This window comes from Homalodisca vitripennis, chromosome X (assembly GCF_021130785.1).
Source record: "Homalodisca vitripennis isolate AUS2020 chromosome X, UT_GWSS_2.1, whole genome shotgun sequence".
Lineage (NCBI taxonomy): Eukaryota > Metazoa > Arthropoda > Insecta > Hemiptera > Cicadellidae > Homalodisca > Homalodisca vitripennis.
Genome location: NC_060215.1, coordinates 15,888,036 through 15,907,651, shown reverse-complemented (window position 1 = coordinate 15,907,651; position 19,616 = coordinate 15,888,036). Strand labels below are relative to the sequence as shown.

The following is a 19,616-nucleotide window of genomic DNA, read 5'->3' as shown; positions in this document are numbered from 1 at the left end:
CATTTTTGGTAATGTCAACAAAGGGGAAAGGTATTTTCTATTTATGTTGTGTGTTCTAGAGCAGTAAGCATGTTCTGCAGGAAAGCTTGAAATATGCTCCTTAACATATTCTTTAACTGCATCTGGGATTTTATTCGGCCTGTTATCATGATGGCCCCTTTTGTCGGGACTACTGGTGACTGATTTTCTTTTCATTTTGGTTTGTATACCTAACTATAATTGTATAATTTTCTTCTTGCTAATTTGGTACAAAGCTCTTTTGCAAACTAAAGTTTGCTTACCCTCTAAAGTTATGAAATACTTGTAAGTATTGTGCTTATGTGTTAATTTGCAACGTTCTGGGCAAATATTGCCCTCTTCAACTGATTTAGAAGGGACTTCTATACCTTTGTAAGATTTGTAGCTTTCACCTCTGCCTCACCTTGTGCCTGTTCTCTCTTCTATATTTTCTCTTTTATGTCTTCTGGCCTTTGATAAAGCCAAATCAACCAATAATTTGGCTCTAGCATTCATCATAATGTTAAAGAATTTAAACTCCTCTTTACTTAAACAAATATAACACGACAAACATCAACAATGCCACTTATACAAACACACTGTGTTTACTAAAGTCAAGGTAAATACCAGCTGTTTAATGCAAGAAGGGGTCATGTTGTAATAAACTAAATAAGTTGAATGGAAGAAGGGGCCATGTGTCACATAGCCCCTTCTTCCATTTGTTTATGGCTTTAAATAGTTACATGACTCTTTCTTCAATTTGATATTGTTCATATTAGTGTACATGGCCCTTTCTGCATCTGGGTATCTAGCTTAATATAATTATTAGGCTTACCCTTTACTTATAATATTTGTCCCATTAATAAAATATATTTAATAAAAAATATAGATTTTTATAAATATACTTTTACACAACCATGACAAATAGCCTATCGTTACGAGGCTATAGAAACACCAGTTGTTGGGTTATACAATATTGTTCAAAAACATATTCTGGAATATTCATAAAATATTGCACAGGTACACAACATATTACAATCTGAAACATAACTACTATACTACAAACTACTATATAACTAGTGAAATCTAATCAGGGTACTACTTAAACGTTATTTATGCCACTTTTTGTGAATGTATTGTTCCTATCACTTTATGCATTGTTCTTCCAATCACTAAATACAAAGCAAAGTGTGACCGGAAGTCACATTATGTCCTGACTACATCCTGTCCTGACTACATCCTGTCCTGACTACATCCTGTCCTGACTACATCCTGTCTGAGAATGCAGTCTGTTGTTACAGAGCAAATACGTTTTGAGAGGATCACAATAGACGTGTTTAGTCCGGTTAGGGTGTCAGGAAAGTCATCCAAAATGTAGCATCTGTCATTCCAAATGTTACAAAGATACCAATGTCTGGAATGTCTGCCAATATTCTCATAACATGTTTATTCATATTTATGAATTTCAAAATAAATTGCTGCCGAACACAGATTTAGGGTTGCCCACTTCATTGCCTTCCTGATACTGTAGTATACAACACTAACTGTACAATTCTGTTTAACAAAGTATAACTCACTTCAAGAATAATAAGGTCATAATGCTGGTCTAGAAATTATCTCTGGTATGTCATTGTATCATTAAATATAATATCCCTGCTTATATTATATTAATTATATTGGTGCACAAATCAATAAATGTACCAAACAGAATGAAATCTGTTTTGCATTGTTTTGTACACTGTCAAAAGAAAACTATTATATATATACTAAAGACATAGAGCATATAATACTAGAATACTACTAAACTAATACAGTGTAATCACAAAACCAATATATATATATATATATATATATATATATATATATATATATATATTGTACAAAATACAGTTAAATTGTAATAGTATTTAATCACAACAAGCCAAACAACAAACCACTATTTATTGTACGAAAATAAAGTTGAATCATAATGGTGTTCAATCACAAAAACGAGTCAAAACACAAACAATTTATTGTACCAAAATGAAGTTAAATAATTATTAGTATACAATCACAAAAACAAGCCAAAAGGCTATCTATCACTTCTAGACTAGCGATATGTCTTTATGCAATCTGAGTTTTCAGTTTGACCTTCAATATATAGTTTGATTTCAAGTCATACAAGCAAATTTAAAATTAACTTTAGATTCATTATTAGTATAGAAGTCTTTCTTATGTTTCTTTATCTATATTATCCAGTAAAGCCAAACAAATACAAATTCAGATATTCTCTAAACATTTTAAAATAACCTTCTATATAGAACAGTTTCTAGTTCACAACCTCTTACGTAATTAAGGAACAAATATAATTTTGAGTATTATGCGAGTACTTTACACTAAATATTGCATCGAACACTTTCTCAGCACATTTTTCACAGTACATCTCTCCCCCCAAAAAATTGTTGCCTTCTGGGAATTGGGAAATTAATTTATTTGTTTACAGATATATCTTTTATTAGCTAAAACGAAAAACAAAAATAAATTTTTAATTTTGTTAATATCTGCGTGTATGCTATATTTAAACATTCGGATTCAGCAATCCAACAATAATCACTGGCATTTCTACTAACACTGCACATCCCGATTCAATACAAAACGAGCCAATGGTTTAAAAATTACAGTATTACTTCTTTTTTCTGAATGTAAGTACTTAGCTTCAGTAGTTTTAACATTATATACTTTCAATCAGTGCAAGGTTAGAAATTGTATATCAGTGATTTTAGCGTGTTGGGTTGTGAATAAAACAAATTAAAGTGTATAATGATAACTTGTTCCATATAATACTACAAAACAATAACAAAAAACAAGAAAAACTACAGTCATTCTAACTGTAAAAACAACTTAAAATGGTGTATCCAACAAAATGCAACACAGTATGGAAGATAAGACGTTAATAATTTAAGAGCAAAGTTATGTCCACATATATACATATTAAAATATAAAAAATAGTACTTTTGACTTCGATATATTCATACAGATAGATAGTCTATGGATTATAATTAGTAGAAATACCAATTATGCTATGTTTTATGTACAACAATATTTGGTCGTATTTATTTTCACTTGTGAAATCCTCTAATAACGGAATTACTTGGGATGGCGATGAAACCACATGGAACAATCCTTCTTGGTTGCACACAGCCTCAATCCTGTAACTGAAAACACAAGGACATAGTTAGTTATTATGTACATCAATATTTGGTTGTATTTATTTTCACTGGTGAAATCCTCTAGTAACAGAATTACTTGGGATGAAGATGAAACCCCTACTATTTGACACCCTACTAAAGGGTGTCAAATACGTTGGCCGTGACGCTCAAGTGAGACATGCTAAATCGCTAGCTCCTTGACAACAAATCCAACGGTTTGGTAGGGTTTCATTCAGATATTCACGCACTTGGTGACTCCAGTAAGGGGTTGTCCCATCTTGAAAAACAATGTTGTCTTTGTGCAGCCTCGGAAACAGCCAGTTTTGTAACATACCGAGATAAGTCAACTACCACCTTCTCAGCTTAATGGAAGTCGTGGAGAACACCTTCAAAGAAAACAAAGCGTCTTTATGGATACTGAAGGAGTTTTTGACCGAGTAGCACATCAATTCATGTAGGCAGCACTGGAAAGGTTTAATGTTTCTCGGAATGCTGTCAAGTGGATATTAGCCCTCCTAAAAGTCGACAAGAGCAAAGTTCAGAGATGGAAAAGAGTCCCCAGGGAGAGGTACTATTTCCCCTTTTGTGGGCGATTGTGGTTGACAACCTCTTAACAAAACCAGAAGATAGGGGAATTTGTCTGGAACGCCTCACTCAAGAAACCCTAAACATAATAAGAAACTGACTCCCATGGGGAAGATCTAAGGATTAACCTATCAAAAACAAGTATAATAACCTTCACCAAACAAAGGAAATTTCAGCTTGCACAACCTGTTTTGGAAGGTACTAGAATAAAACATTCCGATGTAGTCAAATATCTAGGTGTAGTTCTAGATAAAAGGCTAACATGGAATCTATATATCGTAAACATCAATACTTGGAAACATCGTAAACCCTTGGGGCCTGTAAATGATTGGATTTAAATTGGGGCTGAACTCAAAATGATTTATTGGATATAAGAAGACATAATAAACAGCTGCCAAGAGGCTACAGTCTTCAAATGTTAGCTTGTGTAAACATCACAGGGGCAATGAGCTCCTGTCTAACTTTGGCACTTGAAGTAGTTCTGGGATACACTCAGGATAGATCAGGAGTTGAAAGTTGAAGAAAACAGACACATTAAGATCAATGAAGCTTCTGAGTAAAGAGGTGATTAAGCCTAGGTCCTAAGAAGCACATATGATAATAACACAGGAATTTCCTGAGGCTGAAATGATAACATATGTATCATAGAGTATGGTTAGGAAATATTCCTTTGAAAAATCATATCTAGTCTCTATTGAAGATAGGGAGAAATGGAGTAATAAGGAGGCCTACCCTACTAAAGGTGTCCAGAAGTTTTATACAGATGGATCACTCCTTGACTGTAGGGCAGGGTTTGGTATATATGGGCCAGGAGTAAATTTAGCAGTGCCCCTGGAAAAACACGCCACTGTCTTCCACACGAAAGTCATGGTAATTAATGGATGTGCCAGAAGATTCATACAAATGAGACCAAAAGGAGCAAATATTTAATCCTTTCAGATAGTCAGGCAGCACTCGACACCTGCTCCTTTGACTATAAAGCAGTATGAGAACTAAGTATGTACTAGCGGAACTGGCAAAGAGGAACAAAATTATACTCGGTTGGGTGCCGGACCACAAGGGTATTCAGGGAAACGAAATAGCAGATATCCTTGTCAAAATAGGTACAGAAACACTTATGGTAGGGCCACAGCCAGGCTGTAGAGTAGCTTTCTTCTACAGCAAAGCTCTAGTAAAAGATTAGGAAAAAAGGATTAGATACTTAACCTGGAGAAGGGCCTCTGAACTAAGATAATCTAAAACGTTTATCCCTCCTTATGCTAAATGGTGGACAGCTCTCCTAAAATAAAGTAAGGAGAATATACAACTGGTATTAGGGATGTTGACAGGACATGGCCCCCTTAGGAAACACCTGTTAATTTGGGTCTAAGCTAGACTGATGAATGCAGACTCTGCGGAAAAGCAGAAGAATCAGCGAAACATATACCAATCAACATCTTTTATTGCCATAAAATAAAGATCATTGACAAAGTCTCATTACAGCTTATATTATAAATATAGCCAAGTCAGTTATAAAGCTTAGATAGATATGGCAAAACTGTCCTGCCATTATGTAAAAATCGGAAAAATTCCTAATGGCGTATCTTTCCAGTCTCAAGGATATCAGAGAACAGGAGCCCTCAAATTTGATTGGCTTCTGTAAAAGTCTCAGATTCTGAGGACCTAAACATAAAGTAAGGGAGGCACAAAGGCCCTTTCAAGAATACTAGCACAGACAGAGATACTGTTGACCATTTACCATGTTTCCATCAAAGAAGAATGTTCCATGAGAGTAAACAGATGATCAGGATATAGCACAAAACACATTAACTTTGGCGGTTCTGTAGGCCCAAAGTCGAACATTGTGTTTATTTACCAGACAACTAACATGGAAGTAGCTTCATCACTGAACACAATGCTTTGTGGAAAAGTTTTACCACTGTCAATAGCATCAAGAATATTGTAACAAAATTCCACAAGTTTGCATTTGGCATAATGATGTAGAGCTTGTTGTAACAACTGTAACTTGTACAGCTTCATAACCAACCAATACACATATGGGTATATAAAAAAAAACCTGGCCAAAAGTCCAATTCATAAACTTTACTACACAGGTCTTCTTTGTTCTCTAGCGGCAATAGGAAACCCTCTTCATACAAAACCGGTCCAACCTGGTAATGCACCTCCTACACTTTCCACGTCAGTCGGAACTCTGTTGTGCTAATACGTTTGCTTTCTCGACACTTTCTATTTTTCATCACTTTTCTGCGAAATTTTATACTGTTATGTTTAGTGCAAACCCAAAAAATGCCATGGATTCTTCAGGCACAGGTGTGTACTTTGTTTATAATGCATTATTGAACTATATGAATAACTTTTTCATTCATAAAATGTAGCAGACACTCATGAATTGTTGAACCAGAAAATTTCTTATAAACAGATTTTCCGAATGCATTTTAAGTATCAGTTACATAGAGTTAAGCTATATTTCATAAATAGACATATTCTGTGAAACTATACTTGAATTATGAAGAGAAAAACCTTCCACCACTTTCCGTTCCTTTGTTTTATTGCAATTCAATTAAAAGAGGTTTTAATAAAAAATAATTCAAATATTGTAAATTCTGTAACAAATACACTAGTTTTCTTTTTGTCAACAGGTTCTAGAGCTGAGATATCGATGACAATAGAGAGGATATCCTCAAAATGATAAAACAGTGCAAAATGAAAAATTGTGACAAAAAACTGGACTTTCTTGAGGAAAAACTAACAGAAATGATCAAATGCCCCAGTGATTAATTTACTTTTATACAGCTTAAAGTCTTTTGGACATCATTTGAAGTGTTATACGGCAAGCTACAAAGAATGCCGTTTTCGGAAAACTAATGAATAATGGCACGATCTCTCTATCTGATTGGCAACTCCATAAACCCGGCCGCCTTTCAAAGGAATTCTAGGAATGTAGTAAGAGGCAAGAGGCACAAAACAGAAAACGTGAAGTCAGAAGTACCTCATAAAGAGTTGACCTATGCTGCATTGATGAGCGAAAGATCCTCAGGCAACAAAGACCTTTCTAAGCTCATAAAACAGGCCTCATTAACCCTAACAAGAGCCACCAAATATTGCAAAATTATTAGTTCAAGAAGTAGGCAAGAAGATATATACCCGAGTTATTCCCTGCTGGAAAGAGAGAAAAAGAATGCCATCCTAAAGATATCATCTCTGAAATAAAAGCTGAGGTAAATGTTCAAAATCTCGACCACACCACTCAACGTCTTTGCCTTTTATCTAGAACGGCAACTGATACTAAGCTGCAGAATAAAACGCTTATCAGCAAATAGGGATATGATGGCTCGAAAGCACAAGAATTCAAACAGATATTTGAAAACAAGGCCGATTCTGATGCCCATGTCTTTATCAGCTCATTAGTACCACTAAGACTCAGAAGAGATGTTTTAATTGTCTCATCAGGTACACTTTTTTTTTATCTAAACTCAACATTCTCATTGAATCAACCCTTACTACCACAGCTATTTTAGGTGCAATTTAGAACTCAATGAGCCAGGTGAGTATATTAGGACTGTACTTATTTAAGATTTAACTAAGTTAACTGACCTTTTTATGTTACACCTCCTCCTTTTTTCTTCCGCCTATCAGTCTTTTTCTTTCTGTCACCGAGACTGTCTTGTCGTTTGCTGATGCAGACTCGGCAGAACCAATCATTAGAGTCCGGAGGTACTTGAATCCCCACACAAACCCTGTAACATACAACGTTCTTTTTAAATAAGAATTCAATTCAATGTGACCGCACATTGCCGGCTCAATATGATTAGGAAAATATGTTTGACAGTTAAAAGAAAAATTCCTTTGAAATATACAATAAAAAGATCATAGTAGTACGTTGTTGGAGAGTTAAAGAATTTATAAGGGAAAAATGCTGAAATAACAAAGTTGCGTGAATGATGTAAACAGATACCATTTTTATTAATTTTGTTTCTAATTTTATATAAGTAAGTCAAAGACAGTTTCAATTACTTAAAAATTCATGAAAATAAAAACAACTGATATATTAATTAACTTCAGTTCCGACATTAAGTTTGATTTGCAGAAATTTAGCTGCTCGGTACAATTCAAATGGTCAAGGATCTTTTCCACACTTAACTATTGAAGTAAAATAGTATGGGGCAAGATATCAAAGTTCAATGGGAACAGAAAAATTCAATCAATGGGGTTCGAATTACCAAGGTAAAACTGTATTTTTGTGAAATTGTGGCCATACTAGAATCTGCCAATATACTATCAAGGCTATCTGCACGACGTAATCATACTTTCTGTACAGTGTGCCATAAACCACAGAAAAGTTTTAATTAATCATAAATAAATAACAATAAATCAAGATGTACTGACCAGTGATACCAGGCGTCGCATCCATCGCAGCCAATCATCGGACTGCCATCATCCTGACCGTTGCAAGCGGGACAGATCCACACCTGGTTGCCTTCCTTGTCCTAAAACAAGCTTGTTATAACTTGTATGCACATGCCCAACACACCTTCACTGTGTCCCCATATTTCAGCAGGATTACCCTACTTTCTGCTGTATTCAGCTATAGTATACTTCCTTCTCCAGTCTACAAACTAGCTTAAAACATTACTTTGCTTTCAAGAGACAACAAACATCGGGTGAGGTGGTACGGAAGTATAGAATGTATAAACAATGTATCAGTGTGTGAATAAAAAAACATATAGAATTAACAGTACGATAAAAATAATATTGGCAGCAAAACGTGTAAAACGACCTTTGTATTGTTAAAAAATTATGACTGATATTACTAAACATCAATATTAACTTCAGATCCTACAAAAATAAGTAAAAACCAATAAACTTTTTAGTCAAAACCTAAATTATTTGTAAAATTAAACATATACTTATTGATGAGAATGCCTATGTGATAAACTTGTTCTTTTCTAGTTTAACACCTTTATTTATTAAATTTTTTCTGGCTTTTCATTTTTAATTCATTTATACCAAATGCTGAAATTTCAACCATATCATGGCAGTTTCCATTCTACTTTAGCGATACAAAATTTAAGATTATAATACAAAATTCATTTCTTAGCAATTTTTCAGATTACTGATTGCTCTATCATTATTTTTATGTTTCATTTTTCTAGTAGCTGAAGAACATTAATTTTGGCAATGAACTTAATAAAATCCATATTTTAAGCCTAGAAGCAGCTATCAACAAACAAATTACTACATTAAAACTAAATTCAATCCACTTATGACAATCAACGAATAGTAATTCTACCTGAAATAAGGCTGCCCTTACGTTCCTTAACTTATCAGAATTTACTTTAAATCGGGTATGAGAATCTTTAAGACTTTATCCGTTCTAGCTAGTCGTAAGCTAGACATGCCAGTTTTTAAGGCAATGAACACTCTGACGAACTGGCAAGAAATAGCTCAAAGAAGCACTCTGTTGGGCCTGAACCAGCCTGTAGTATAAGTTATTCAACTTCTCCCAAGCCATTAGGAAATGGTTCAGAGATATGCACCTCGATTTCAGAATTTCTCTGCATAAACTGAAGGCAAGAGACTCAATTAGAGGGATCAACACCAAGTTCACGAACTGACTTATGAAGCTATGTAAACGCCTTTTGAAATAGGTAATCTTTCTTATTACATGTTACTCATTTACAGTTTCATGCCTGTCGATTCTGGAATGCTCTTCCAGCAAATATCAAATCCATCGATGAAATGTGTGCAGCAATATTAAAATGTTTACATTGCTAAACTTTTATTAAATATGAGTATTTCCCACAAACAAATGCCCATAAGTCAAGTTTCGAATGTCAGAAGGCCGGATATGAGATGATTTAATGTATATGAAAATGTTTACTAATTCTATGTCTAGAAAGTTGGAAAACGAACATATTTTGAGTATTTATAAAGAATAGTGAAGACTTGGAAGATGACTAAAATCAACCATTTTAAGTGGAAAATTATCGTCACTTCTAGAGTTAATTGGCAAAATTTAATTTATTGTACATTGTATTGTAGCAATATGAGCCTTGCCAATAGCTGGTTGTACTGAGAGAACTTTTGAGTTTTTTCCCAAAAGGAATAATATTTCAACCTTAAACCATTTTTATAAATTTTCATTTAACCCACCATGAGTATTTTTGCATTATCAACTTTGTTAGAGACAAAGCATGCCTGCTAGATTACAGTTTAACAGTTTACGCTCGGTAAGGTGGTGCAATAGGTTTTTGGTTGGGTTAACACTGTTTTAATTTATGTATATACCTTTAAGATAACTTTTTAAAACAGGACATACAGAAAAGATCTTTTCTTCGTTTGAAGCTTGTTTTTGACAATGGAAGGATCGTCATGCAAACAGGATTTTTCCTAACATTTGCCATCATTCAGTGATACAATACAATCAGTAACACTATGTTTCGAGATCTGCGATCTGATCTCTTCCTCAAGTGAATGCCTAACATAATACATAACAAAAATCTAGGTTAAAGTAAACAAAACATACCAGAGCGTTGTAACACGAATAAGTCAGGAACCACAACAGCCATGTTGTGTGTCTATTTCAAGCACACTACCTCTAAAACATACACTTAATAAAAACTAAACACTAATTATTAAAACTGAACTACAGAATACAGGTCACAATGGGTCTGCACTTACCAGCCTAAAAAAAATAGAACTGACCAGAAGCCAATAGTAAATGGCGATCGTCACTGCAAAAACAAGATAGTGACAAAAAAGGAGGGATGGGAGTGGACCTTTTTTATTATTGGTTCATTCTATATGAATATCTTAAAACCATACTGTGGCTGCGCATTGGTTTATTATAAATCTCTAATCTGTTAGATCAGTTTAAGTTAGGCCTTTTTGGTTGCCAATTCTGCAAAATAAACTAACAAAAAGCCGAAAGTAAACAGATTAGTGATTTGTAATAACCCAATGCGAAGTCACAGTACGGTTTTAAAAATTTCATCTAGAATAAGCCAATAATAAAAAAAATGCCCACTCCATTCCTCCTATTTTGCTGCTATCTTTTTTTCTGCTGTGATGATTGCCATTTATTATTGGCCTCTGGTCAATTCTATTTCGTTGGGCGGTGAGTGCAGATGTATTGTGACTTGTATTCTGTAGTTCAGTTTTAATAATTAGTGTTTAATTTTTATTAAGTGCATGTTTTAGAGTTAGTGTGCGTGGCTGTTGTGGTTCCTGACTTATGCGTGACACAATGCTCTGGTATGTTTTGTTTACTTTAACCTACATTGTTGTTATGTATTAGGTTAGGCATTCACCTGAGAAAAAGAGATCAGATTGCAGATGAAAGGTAGTGTTACTGATCGTACAGTATCACTGAATGATGTCAAATGTCTGGAAAACTTATGTTTTTGTCATTCAAGTAAATGTAGGGACTTAAAGTAGTAATTTGACCATCTTGAATTAAGACTCAAGAAAATTATATTGTATTAGATACTAATGTAAAGCATGTTTAGTAAACTTAACCGTTTACTTTCTTAATCATGTGGCGCCATTCATGTACACCATGTGTAACGACTAATTAGATTTTTCTGATTCTCACAAAAAAAACTATTGAGGATAAGTACATATAATTTTTACAATTCTTAATGTATTTAGACATTATACTGACCAGAGTTACTTTTTGTGCGGTTTCAGTTAAAAATAATAAAGACTAACCAAACTACTATCCCGCGTGCTTATTAATCTAATCTTCCAAATTTCAATCAACCCAATCCACATCTTAAATTGTACCTGTGCCTTAAACCTATCCTACTCAGGGCAAATACATCTATCTTGAGAAATAAGAACAAAAACTTACTTAACCTACTAACCACCTGACAGTCAAGACACATGTCCCAACATGCCCTGAGAGCCAACTGCACTACCAAGAAGCCAATCACCCTACCCGAAGGCCAACTCGTACCCAAATGTGCTATATCATGCCCTCAGGTAGAGTACATTGGAACACGTACTTGACAGTTAGGTACTTGGATAGGTAAGTATTTGTTCTTTTTTTTCAAGACCAATATATTTGACGTGGATAAAATATCAGGTGGGCATGTAACTACCTAGGACAGGTTTAAAATTCGAGTATGACAAGTTAAGCTATGGGTTAGGTAGGTTACAATATGGGTAGGGTAGGTTAATAATCTACTGTACTCGACACGAGTTTAACTACTGCGAAACCAATTGTCACGCTGACAAGACGTCTCACTGAGCTTTGCCCATTAAGATAAGATAAACCAACACCGCAAAGAAATGTTCAACTCTTGTTCAATATTCCCCTTAAATGTTCCTGTCGAAAACATACAGGAAGTTAGTAGGATCAGTATAATTCATATTGTGTTTTTTTTTTATATATAAAACACATATAATTTTCCAAAGTTATATTTCATTGAAAAACATTCCATTTTCGAAAGCCATATTTTATTGTTTGAATGTGGATTCATTAAGTAATATTTCATTACCCTTGTTGGTGCCCTCCCTAAACGTCATTCATAAAATATTACGAATATTCTTAGTCATATTTTAGGTGTTATTTAACCCAGTAATAACATTTCTATAAAATACCTTAAATAATTTATTTTAAAGAACTGTGGCTATGAAAGTGAAAATTAATTCAACCAAAAACTGCACCACTGTATTGCACACCGTAGTGAAATCAATTTCTGTTGGAATTAAAATTTTGTTAGTCACAGCTATTTAAGATACTTTTCCTACAGATGAGAAAAATAGAAGAAAACTGTTTTGATTATTCTACATGAATTGTACAAATTTAGAGTAGTATTTTGGGGTATTTTGTAATCAGGCCCACAGATAAACGGCTAAAAGATAAGGACATCAAATTTTAACAGTAAATACATAAAATATGTCTGAAGGGTGTGACATTTATTTTTATTTAAAAAAATTCAATTTTCTTAATTAATATATAATTTTAAAACAAGTTGCCACTTTCTAAGTTTTACTCATATACATACAACCTTTGGTCAAATTATGGAATTGCTAAATATTCTTACTTTATATCACATAAATCCTTGTGAAATGGTAAAAAACGCTTTCTGTCCTGAGGAGATTTAAAGTAAAGTGTAATGATTAAATTGTTTTACTGTATCCAACCTCAAATCGATTGCACCACTTTCTCTAAGAGTGAATTAATTGACATAATCTTGTATTATTTAGTTTGCTGTGATACAACCTCATCAATCGGCTACAGCTTAACAGTATTGATAAAGAACTGTCATAAATAGTTGTTTATCAGTACTTTTTACTTGTTAACAATAGTAAGAAAGTATTGCTTATAAATTTCTCTTAATAAAACATAAACTTAAAAGCAATGATAACAACAGGATTAAATTATAGACTGCAAAGATTTTGACAGTGAGTACTTCAAAGTATTTATAAGTAGTTAAATTTAGTTAAGTGCAGGGCTTGAACAATGTAATATACTCATTTATGTATAGTAGTATTTTGTATACTATACTAAATAACGTAAATACTAAAGAAACAACACAGTTGTCCCTTTATTCACCATAAGATTTTTTAAAATTGACTAGACAAAAACACGCTTAGACGTAAATACTGTAACTACGAATAAATAGGACTCGCACACCCAATACTTTATTTAAAGAAGTTAGGGGTTCCCACAGACCCCTCAAATAATGGTATCCAGGATATTTGCCCCCTCCCACACCATGTATCATACTGCTATCATGCAACATTAGTAGACATAAACACACTCTTATGTAACACTTTGATACCCTTATAAAATATATTTTATACTCATAATAAGAGGGTCACTCTGAAAGTTTTGAGATATCAGTAAAAACAGTGCTGAATGCAACAACCTTATCTAATTGTCCAAGTACCAGATAGCAACTTCAGTGTAGTTCATCAGTGTACTTGTGTCGGCTGTTCAGAAAGATCAATTTCATAAAGTTATGGGATTATCGAGAGAGCATTATCGGACTATGATTTTCAAGCCGGTTAGTCTCAAAAAGAATGTATTAAAATTGCCTTACATTTCAAAGGTACTAAAATTCACTTCAAGAAAATAAACTTTCAGGAAAACCACAATCCACTGTCACTCAAGAAAACTTTGATCGGGTGCGTGCTATATGACCCAAGAGGACAGATACTGCACTTATTCAATGATTGGAGCTTCCCTCGGGATTAGATCTGCAGCAGTGTAAATAATATTGATGACTTTTTAAAAGTCAGAAAAACGTACATACCATTCTGACATTCCAACTCGAGGAGAGAGTCACCCATGGGTGTTTGAAGACAAGCCATCGCCCATAATAGTAAAGAAAACCATAATCGGTAAAGAAAGTAATGCACGCTGTTTTCTTCAGGACTGACACAGCAAGTTACTACACTGAACAATGCTTGCCAGAAGTACTTCAGCACTTAACCATCAAGTGTTTAATTTTGTATTACGACAATGTCTCTTCCTTACTGCTGTAAAAAATTTGGAGTTTTTGGCCGAAAATGGCATGAAAATGATGGAGCACCCTCCTTATTCACCTGATCTCGCTATGTGCGACTACTGGTGATTCTTCAATCTGAAGAAACATTTGCGGAGCCATTGCTTTTCTTTAGACGCTAAAATTAATGATGAGATTTGTGAAATTAATGATTGATGAAATTTTGACTCCACTCCAAAAATTTAGTGGCTGCTCAACAAGTGGAAAATCCTACTTCATAAGTACATTGACGCTGGAAGAGATTACATCACGCCTTGCGTTTGTTGAGCACAAAATCTCTTCAGATATCTCAAAACTTACAGAGTGGACCTCATATAAGTAACAGTTAAAGAAAAACAATCTCATCCGTAATCTTTTAAGCATAAGTGGAATACATTTTTCAGTACAATGTTTTATCAGATTAGCAAAATTTTAACAGAAAATACTTATTTTATATTGACATGAAAATGATTTTTGTTTTGTTTAAGAACAATAAACAAGAATTTAGGTATTATTTAATCACCCACTATTACTTATTTCTTAAATATACTTTAGATTTATACACTATTTTTAAAAAAAATCTCCAAGTGACTATAGTATTTATATAACAAGAGACACCTGAAAAGCCTGACCATCCTAACATGCTTGACACTTAAGTGCAATACAAAAACATGGGGCTGTCCAATCCCGAGACATGCCTGCAGACTCCACTGAAACCCCCAAGCTAGTACAGTAGACTCCCTTTGGTCTGGCCTCGGTAGGATCGGCCGACTTCAGGGACATGCATGACATTCACATAACAGATGAGTAAACAAGCTATTAGGTTCACTGTTCACTAGGCTCTGGTCACAGATGATTTTAATACAAATAAAATCAAAAGTGGTTTACATCTGTTGCTATTGATAGTTTGTACAAGTTCTGAGATTCAGCTTATCAGTGCACTGTTATCACACCTATCATAGAGGGTCTCACTGTATCATCATCATGGAGATTCGTCGTAAGTTCAAAACAAGTTTTAACATAGGCACAATAGTCGATACGTTCAATACTAATTTATTCATCACAATAACAGTGTGTGTCACCTTTGGAGACATGGTTAGCATTTATGATTTCACGTGAATATTGACCTCCATACTGTTCCTTCATCCTAGGTACTACCTGTCTAATTATATAAGAGGCTGATAAGAATATAATTTAAGTTGGATTTGGACTTTTCAGTAAGGGAATGGCGACTCATTTTTTTATTGTTTCAATATGAGATTTAGTATGTGCTGGAGTAATTATCGAGCTATTATCTGGACATTTATGGTTAGTGATGTGCTGCAGACTGGACATCCAAAAGTTTGCCCAGATGTAAGAAACACATCGGTTTTTGCTGTAACCAGTGTAGGTTCAACTGGAAGGTATAAACCAGCCAGAAGTGAACCCTTCTGAGGGTCTTTTAATTTAGCCATGTTGCGATTAAATAAATCCAATAAACACGATGTGACATTACAAAATGAATGTATCGTTTCGTTGCAACAGAACTGTTAGCCGGAACTACTCCACGGGTGTTGAGAACTCGCTGCAATGATTCTGGTTCTAGAATGATTTAGCACCAACCAACTATAGGAGGAGGATTTCCCCTCAAATGAACTATTGTTTGAATGTTGGAAATTATTCCTGGAAAAACTTAATTCTACTTTGTACTCAAATGTTTTCATAATATTTATAAAAAGTATTCTTCTTACTTTTTATAAATACAAATTTCGTTTTGGTATCAATGGTGGTTACATTGTGTGACTATGTTGACCAGGTGTTGCACAAAACTCGCTTCCAGTGTAACGGAATTGATACTTAAATGAGCAGTAAACATAAATCAACCACTGCACAAGATGTACGTCATGCCTCAACACACAATATCCTGTATACAGCAACATAATGTACAAATTGGAGTTGAACTTGTTTATACGTATGTCTTACAAATTTGTATTTTAAAATTTTGTTAAACTAGTGGCCATCTCTTCGACGATAATATAATGAGACTCTCTATGATGTGTTCAATAATAGCTCACTGATAAGCTGAAATCGGTTATCCATCCATTATCCGTGGCACAATTTGCTCACGGAAAGATATTTAAATCACTTTTGATTCTACATGCAGTTCTGAAGGCAAACCGCTTGTTCCAAACATGAATGAATAAAAGGAAACTCATTGAGACACTGAAGATCACTGATTCGTAAACTCTTCAACTTGGAAACATCTCCGTCTTCCTTTCCACCATTTAATGTACAGTAAAGGAAAAACCTGATACTGGCAATATAATGTTTTGCCATAGTAATAAACGCTTTTGTATTATTTCGTAACAAATCAAAGACAGTGATTCTCAAAAATTGTTAACAATAAAATTAAGGATGAACTCATTATTTGATGTAAACAGGTACCATGAAAAATATTTAGTGCAACTTATAACAGAATTTGTGCGTTCAATATCTCGTATAGACTTACATTTTAAAGTGATACCCTATATTGTTCTACTCTTGAAATTGTCTTAAGAGTTTAGTCTACACACAAGAGGGAGTCTACTGTAAATGTTTAGATAGGTATGAAGAAAAAAGAAACAGATGTTTCTATAAAGAAAAGCTTAACTTCAACAGGGGAGAAGAAATATTCCCTAGTTTATAGTAAACTTAATTGTAATAATAAACATTTAAATTCGTTTTTTTTAAGTACAGTCAACCTCTATAACCTTGATTTTTATCTGCTCTGGTGGTTAAACAATCTCAGTAAGTATAAGTCCTATAATTGTCTTAAAATATTTACAACTTTAAACATTTTTCACTTTAGTTTATCCTTTTCCCTCGTTTAAATAGGGCGTGCATTCTTTCACCCATTGTGTATTTATTTATTTGCCTGCACGTGTCCCAACAGGTATGAATTAATTTACACGTAGGCTGCAGAACAATAATGCCATGCTGCATCAAACCGCCCGTGTTTAATATTATTATTATTAAGAGCACATAATAATACAAGCCAACCGATACCATAAAATGTGAAACTAGTTGCAGTTGAAAAACAGCTGAAGAAAACAATACATAAGTACGGCTACAGAGTGAATTAGGCTGATTTTTTTCAATTTTAAAATACAATTGGGGTTTATAGAATATTTACAAACGTGTTCAAGAAAACTAAAGAAAGACTGTTGTTAAAAACATTCTATAGACTAGTAAAGACCCTCATGAAATCTAATACATCATTAGAACTATTAGGAGTAACATTAAAAGCAGACCGCTTTTGCAACCTAAGCTCATCACGGTGCTGCCAAGCCCAGCTACTGCACAACGAGATATTTTGTCAGTGATCCGCAATGGGTTAAATGTGTCTAACAATGATTTAAATCTCAAATACCTAGCTAGATCTTCTGTTTGGAAAATATTCCCTTAAGATTTGGAATACAACAAAAAGTAGGTTCCATTGATGGAGAAATGTTCACAGTTTCTTTTTACAATTGCCAATCGGTTGAAAATTAGTAGACTGAGCTATTTGACCACCCCGTTTAACAGCCTTTATAATGTGTTGTATTAGACCTAAGTTTATTCAAAACAGAATTCTTAACTTTCCATGTATTTACATGCTTGAAATTCTTTGGTATTACAAGACTAACCCAGAAAAATATAAACCAATTACAATATTGGTACTGGATGAATACAATACAATATTATTTTTCAAACTTGCAAGGAGAACTATATTTTGGCTGAATGAATTGCTACATAGCAATAATTTTTCAAACCCTCCCTTTCGTTGACATTGCTGAAAAAAAAAAAACATTCAAAATGGTGATATGTCTTCGAAAGAAGTTTGATGAATTTTTAAAAACCTATACAGCCAAATTTTACCAATTTAAACTTTAAAAAAAGGATACATTTTTATGAATATGTGAAAGAAAGAGAAACCCTTTTCATGAAAAGTCAAGGTGCACACAGATCTAAAAAGGCGGTTTTTAACGGTTTTACATGAGCAGTAATTCTAACACACATCAGTATAAATTAATTTAAATTTATTTGCAATATATTCTGTAAACAGTGAAACAACTCATGCTTCTACAAGAATACAGCTTTAAATCACCTTCTTATATGGAATTTTTATACTATGAGAGAGATAGTATAATGAAACTACAATAAACACTGATAACAGTCCACCTAAAATGTTCCCCTATAAGTAAAAAACTTGAATTCCAATAGTAGGACTAAATTGGTTAAGGTTAGCCTACACATTGAATGTTTTAGTATGCATCAAAGTTACTTTTTACGGTTTAAAATGATTAATTATACATAATATTATTTGTTTCTCTTTAATTGTTTTGAGCATACGTGGAAGTATGCCACTCTAAAATTCAAGATGAAGATTTGACTGTACTTAAAAATTAAAAAATAAACAAATCGTGCAGTACATTACCACTGATCCTGACTTACACATTGGCACGGAGAACTTTAAACAAGCAAACATACTCATTACGGTGTGTTTTATTTGACCGCAAAATATTGTTCTGCACATAAAAGTAGCTATGACAGAAAGGGTTGACTCAATACGAATATGTTGAGTTTGGCTCTGTTTCACCCTACCCTTACTGGAATCAGCTGTCACAGACTTGACTCCTGGAATCTTGAGTTCACGTCCGCCTGAAGATATCTAGATGAAGAGGTGTTCTCATTGTCTCATCAGGAGTACAACAATTGAGTGGATTACGATGTTTTAGACATAATCCCAAATCACGTTGGAACAATCAAGCTTCCTGCACACAATGTAGATTTCGTATTGAATCAACCCTTCCCACCATAGCTAAGTTTGTGCAGAAAACTTGGTTGCTCCACTGTGCTTAAAGAACGTTTCTAAAACATTGTAGCGCACTCAACTGTGTATCTGATGAGACAATGACATATCTCTTCATCTAGATTGGACTATATTTCGTAGTTTAGGTGTCTCTGATATAGGAAAACATGTAAAGAGTTTGTTTTAATTTTTTCGAATCTATTCAGACGGACATTGACTCCAGATTTCAGAAGTTAACTGTAACACTGCCAGATCTGAGACACTGAATTAAGCAAAAGGTGAAATGGAGTTGAACTCAACATTCGTATTGTTCTGATGGCATTATTAGTTACTGTTAACAAAATATTAACAATAAATTACACACGGGAAATGTAGACTGTATTTGCACTGTTCTACAAGTTAACATTGTTCTTTAAGGATTAATTCATCCTCTTTCTGCCTGGTTGCCATTCATCAGTTTAAAACGGACACTAAACTCGAGCCCTTTAAACATATTTTAGTTTCTCACTATTTAATTCAATAAAAGTCTATGTGTCCATT

The 19,616-nt window shown here is 33.9% G+C and overlaps 1 protein-coding gene across 5 annotated transcripts in view; it reads right to left on the bottom strand.

Moving 5' to 3' along the window:
- Positions 1-1,990: 1,990 nt before the first annotated feature.
- The window catches only part of LOC124368733 (transcription initiation factor TFIID subunit 3-like), a 51,226-nt gene continuing 33,600 nt past the window's right edge, over positions 1,991-19,616 (bottom strand). For 3 of the 5 annotated variants that reach the window (XM_046826063.1, XM_046826060.1, XM_046826061.1), the window contains 3 exons: positions 8,157-8,257; positions 7,365-7,507; positions 1,991-3,191 (listed from right to left, as the gene is read on the bottom strand). In XM_046826063.1, coding sequence (XP_046682019.1) covers positions 7,369-7,507; positions 8,157-8,257 — 240 coding nt within the window. In that variant the 3' untranslated portion in view covers positions 1,991-3,191; positions 7,365-7,368. Of the gene's footprint in view, positions 3,192-7,364; positions 7,508-8,156; positions 8,258-19,616 lie in introns of those variants that run through there. The other 2 variants (XM_046826062.1, XM_046826064.1) reach the window with 1 other exon arrangement.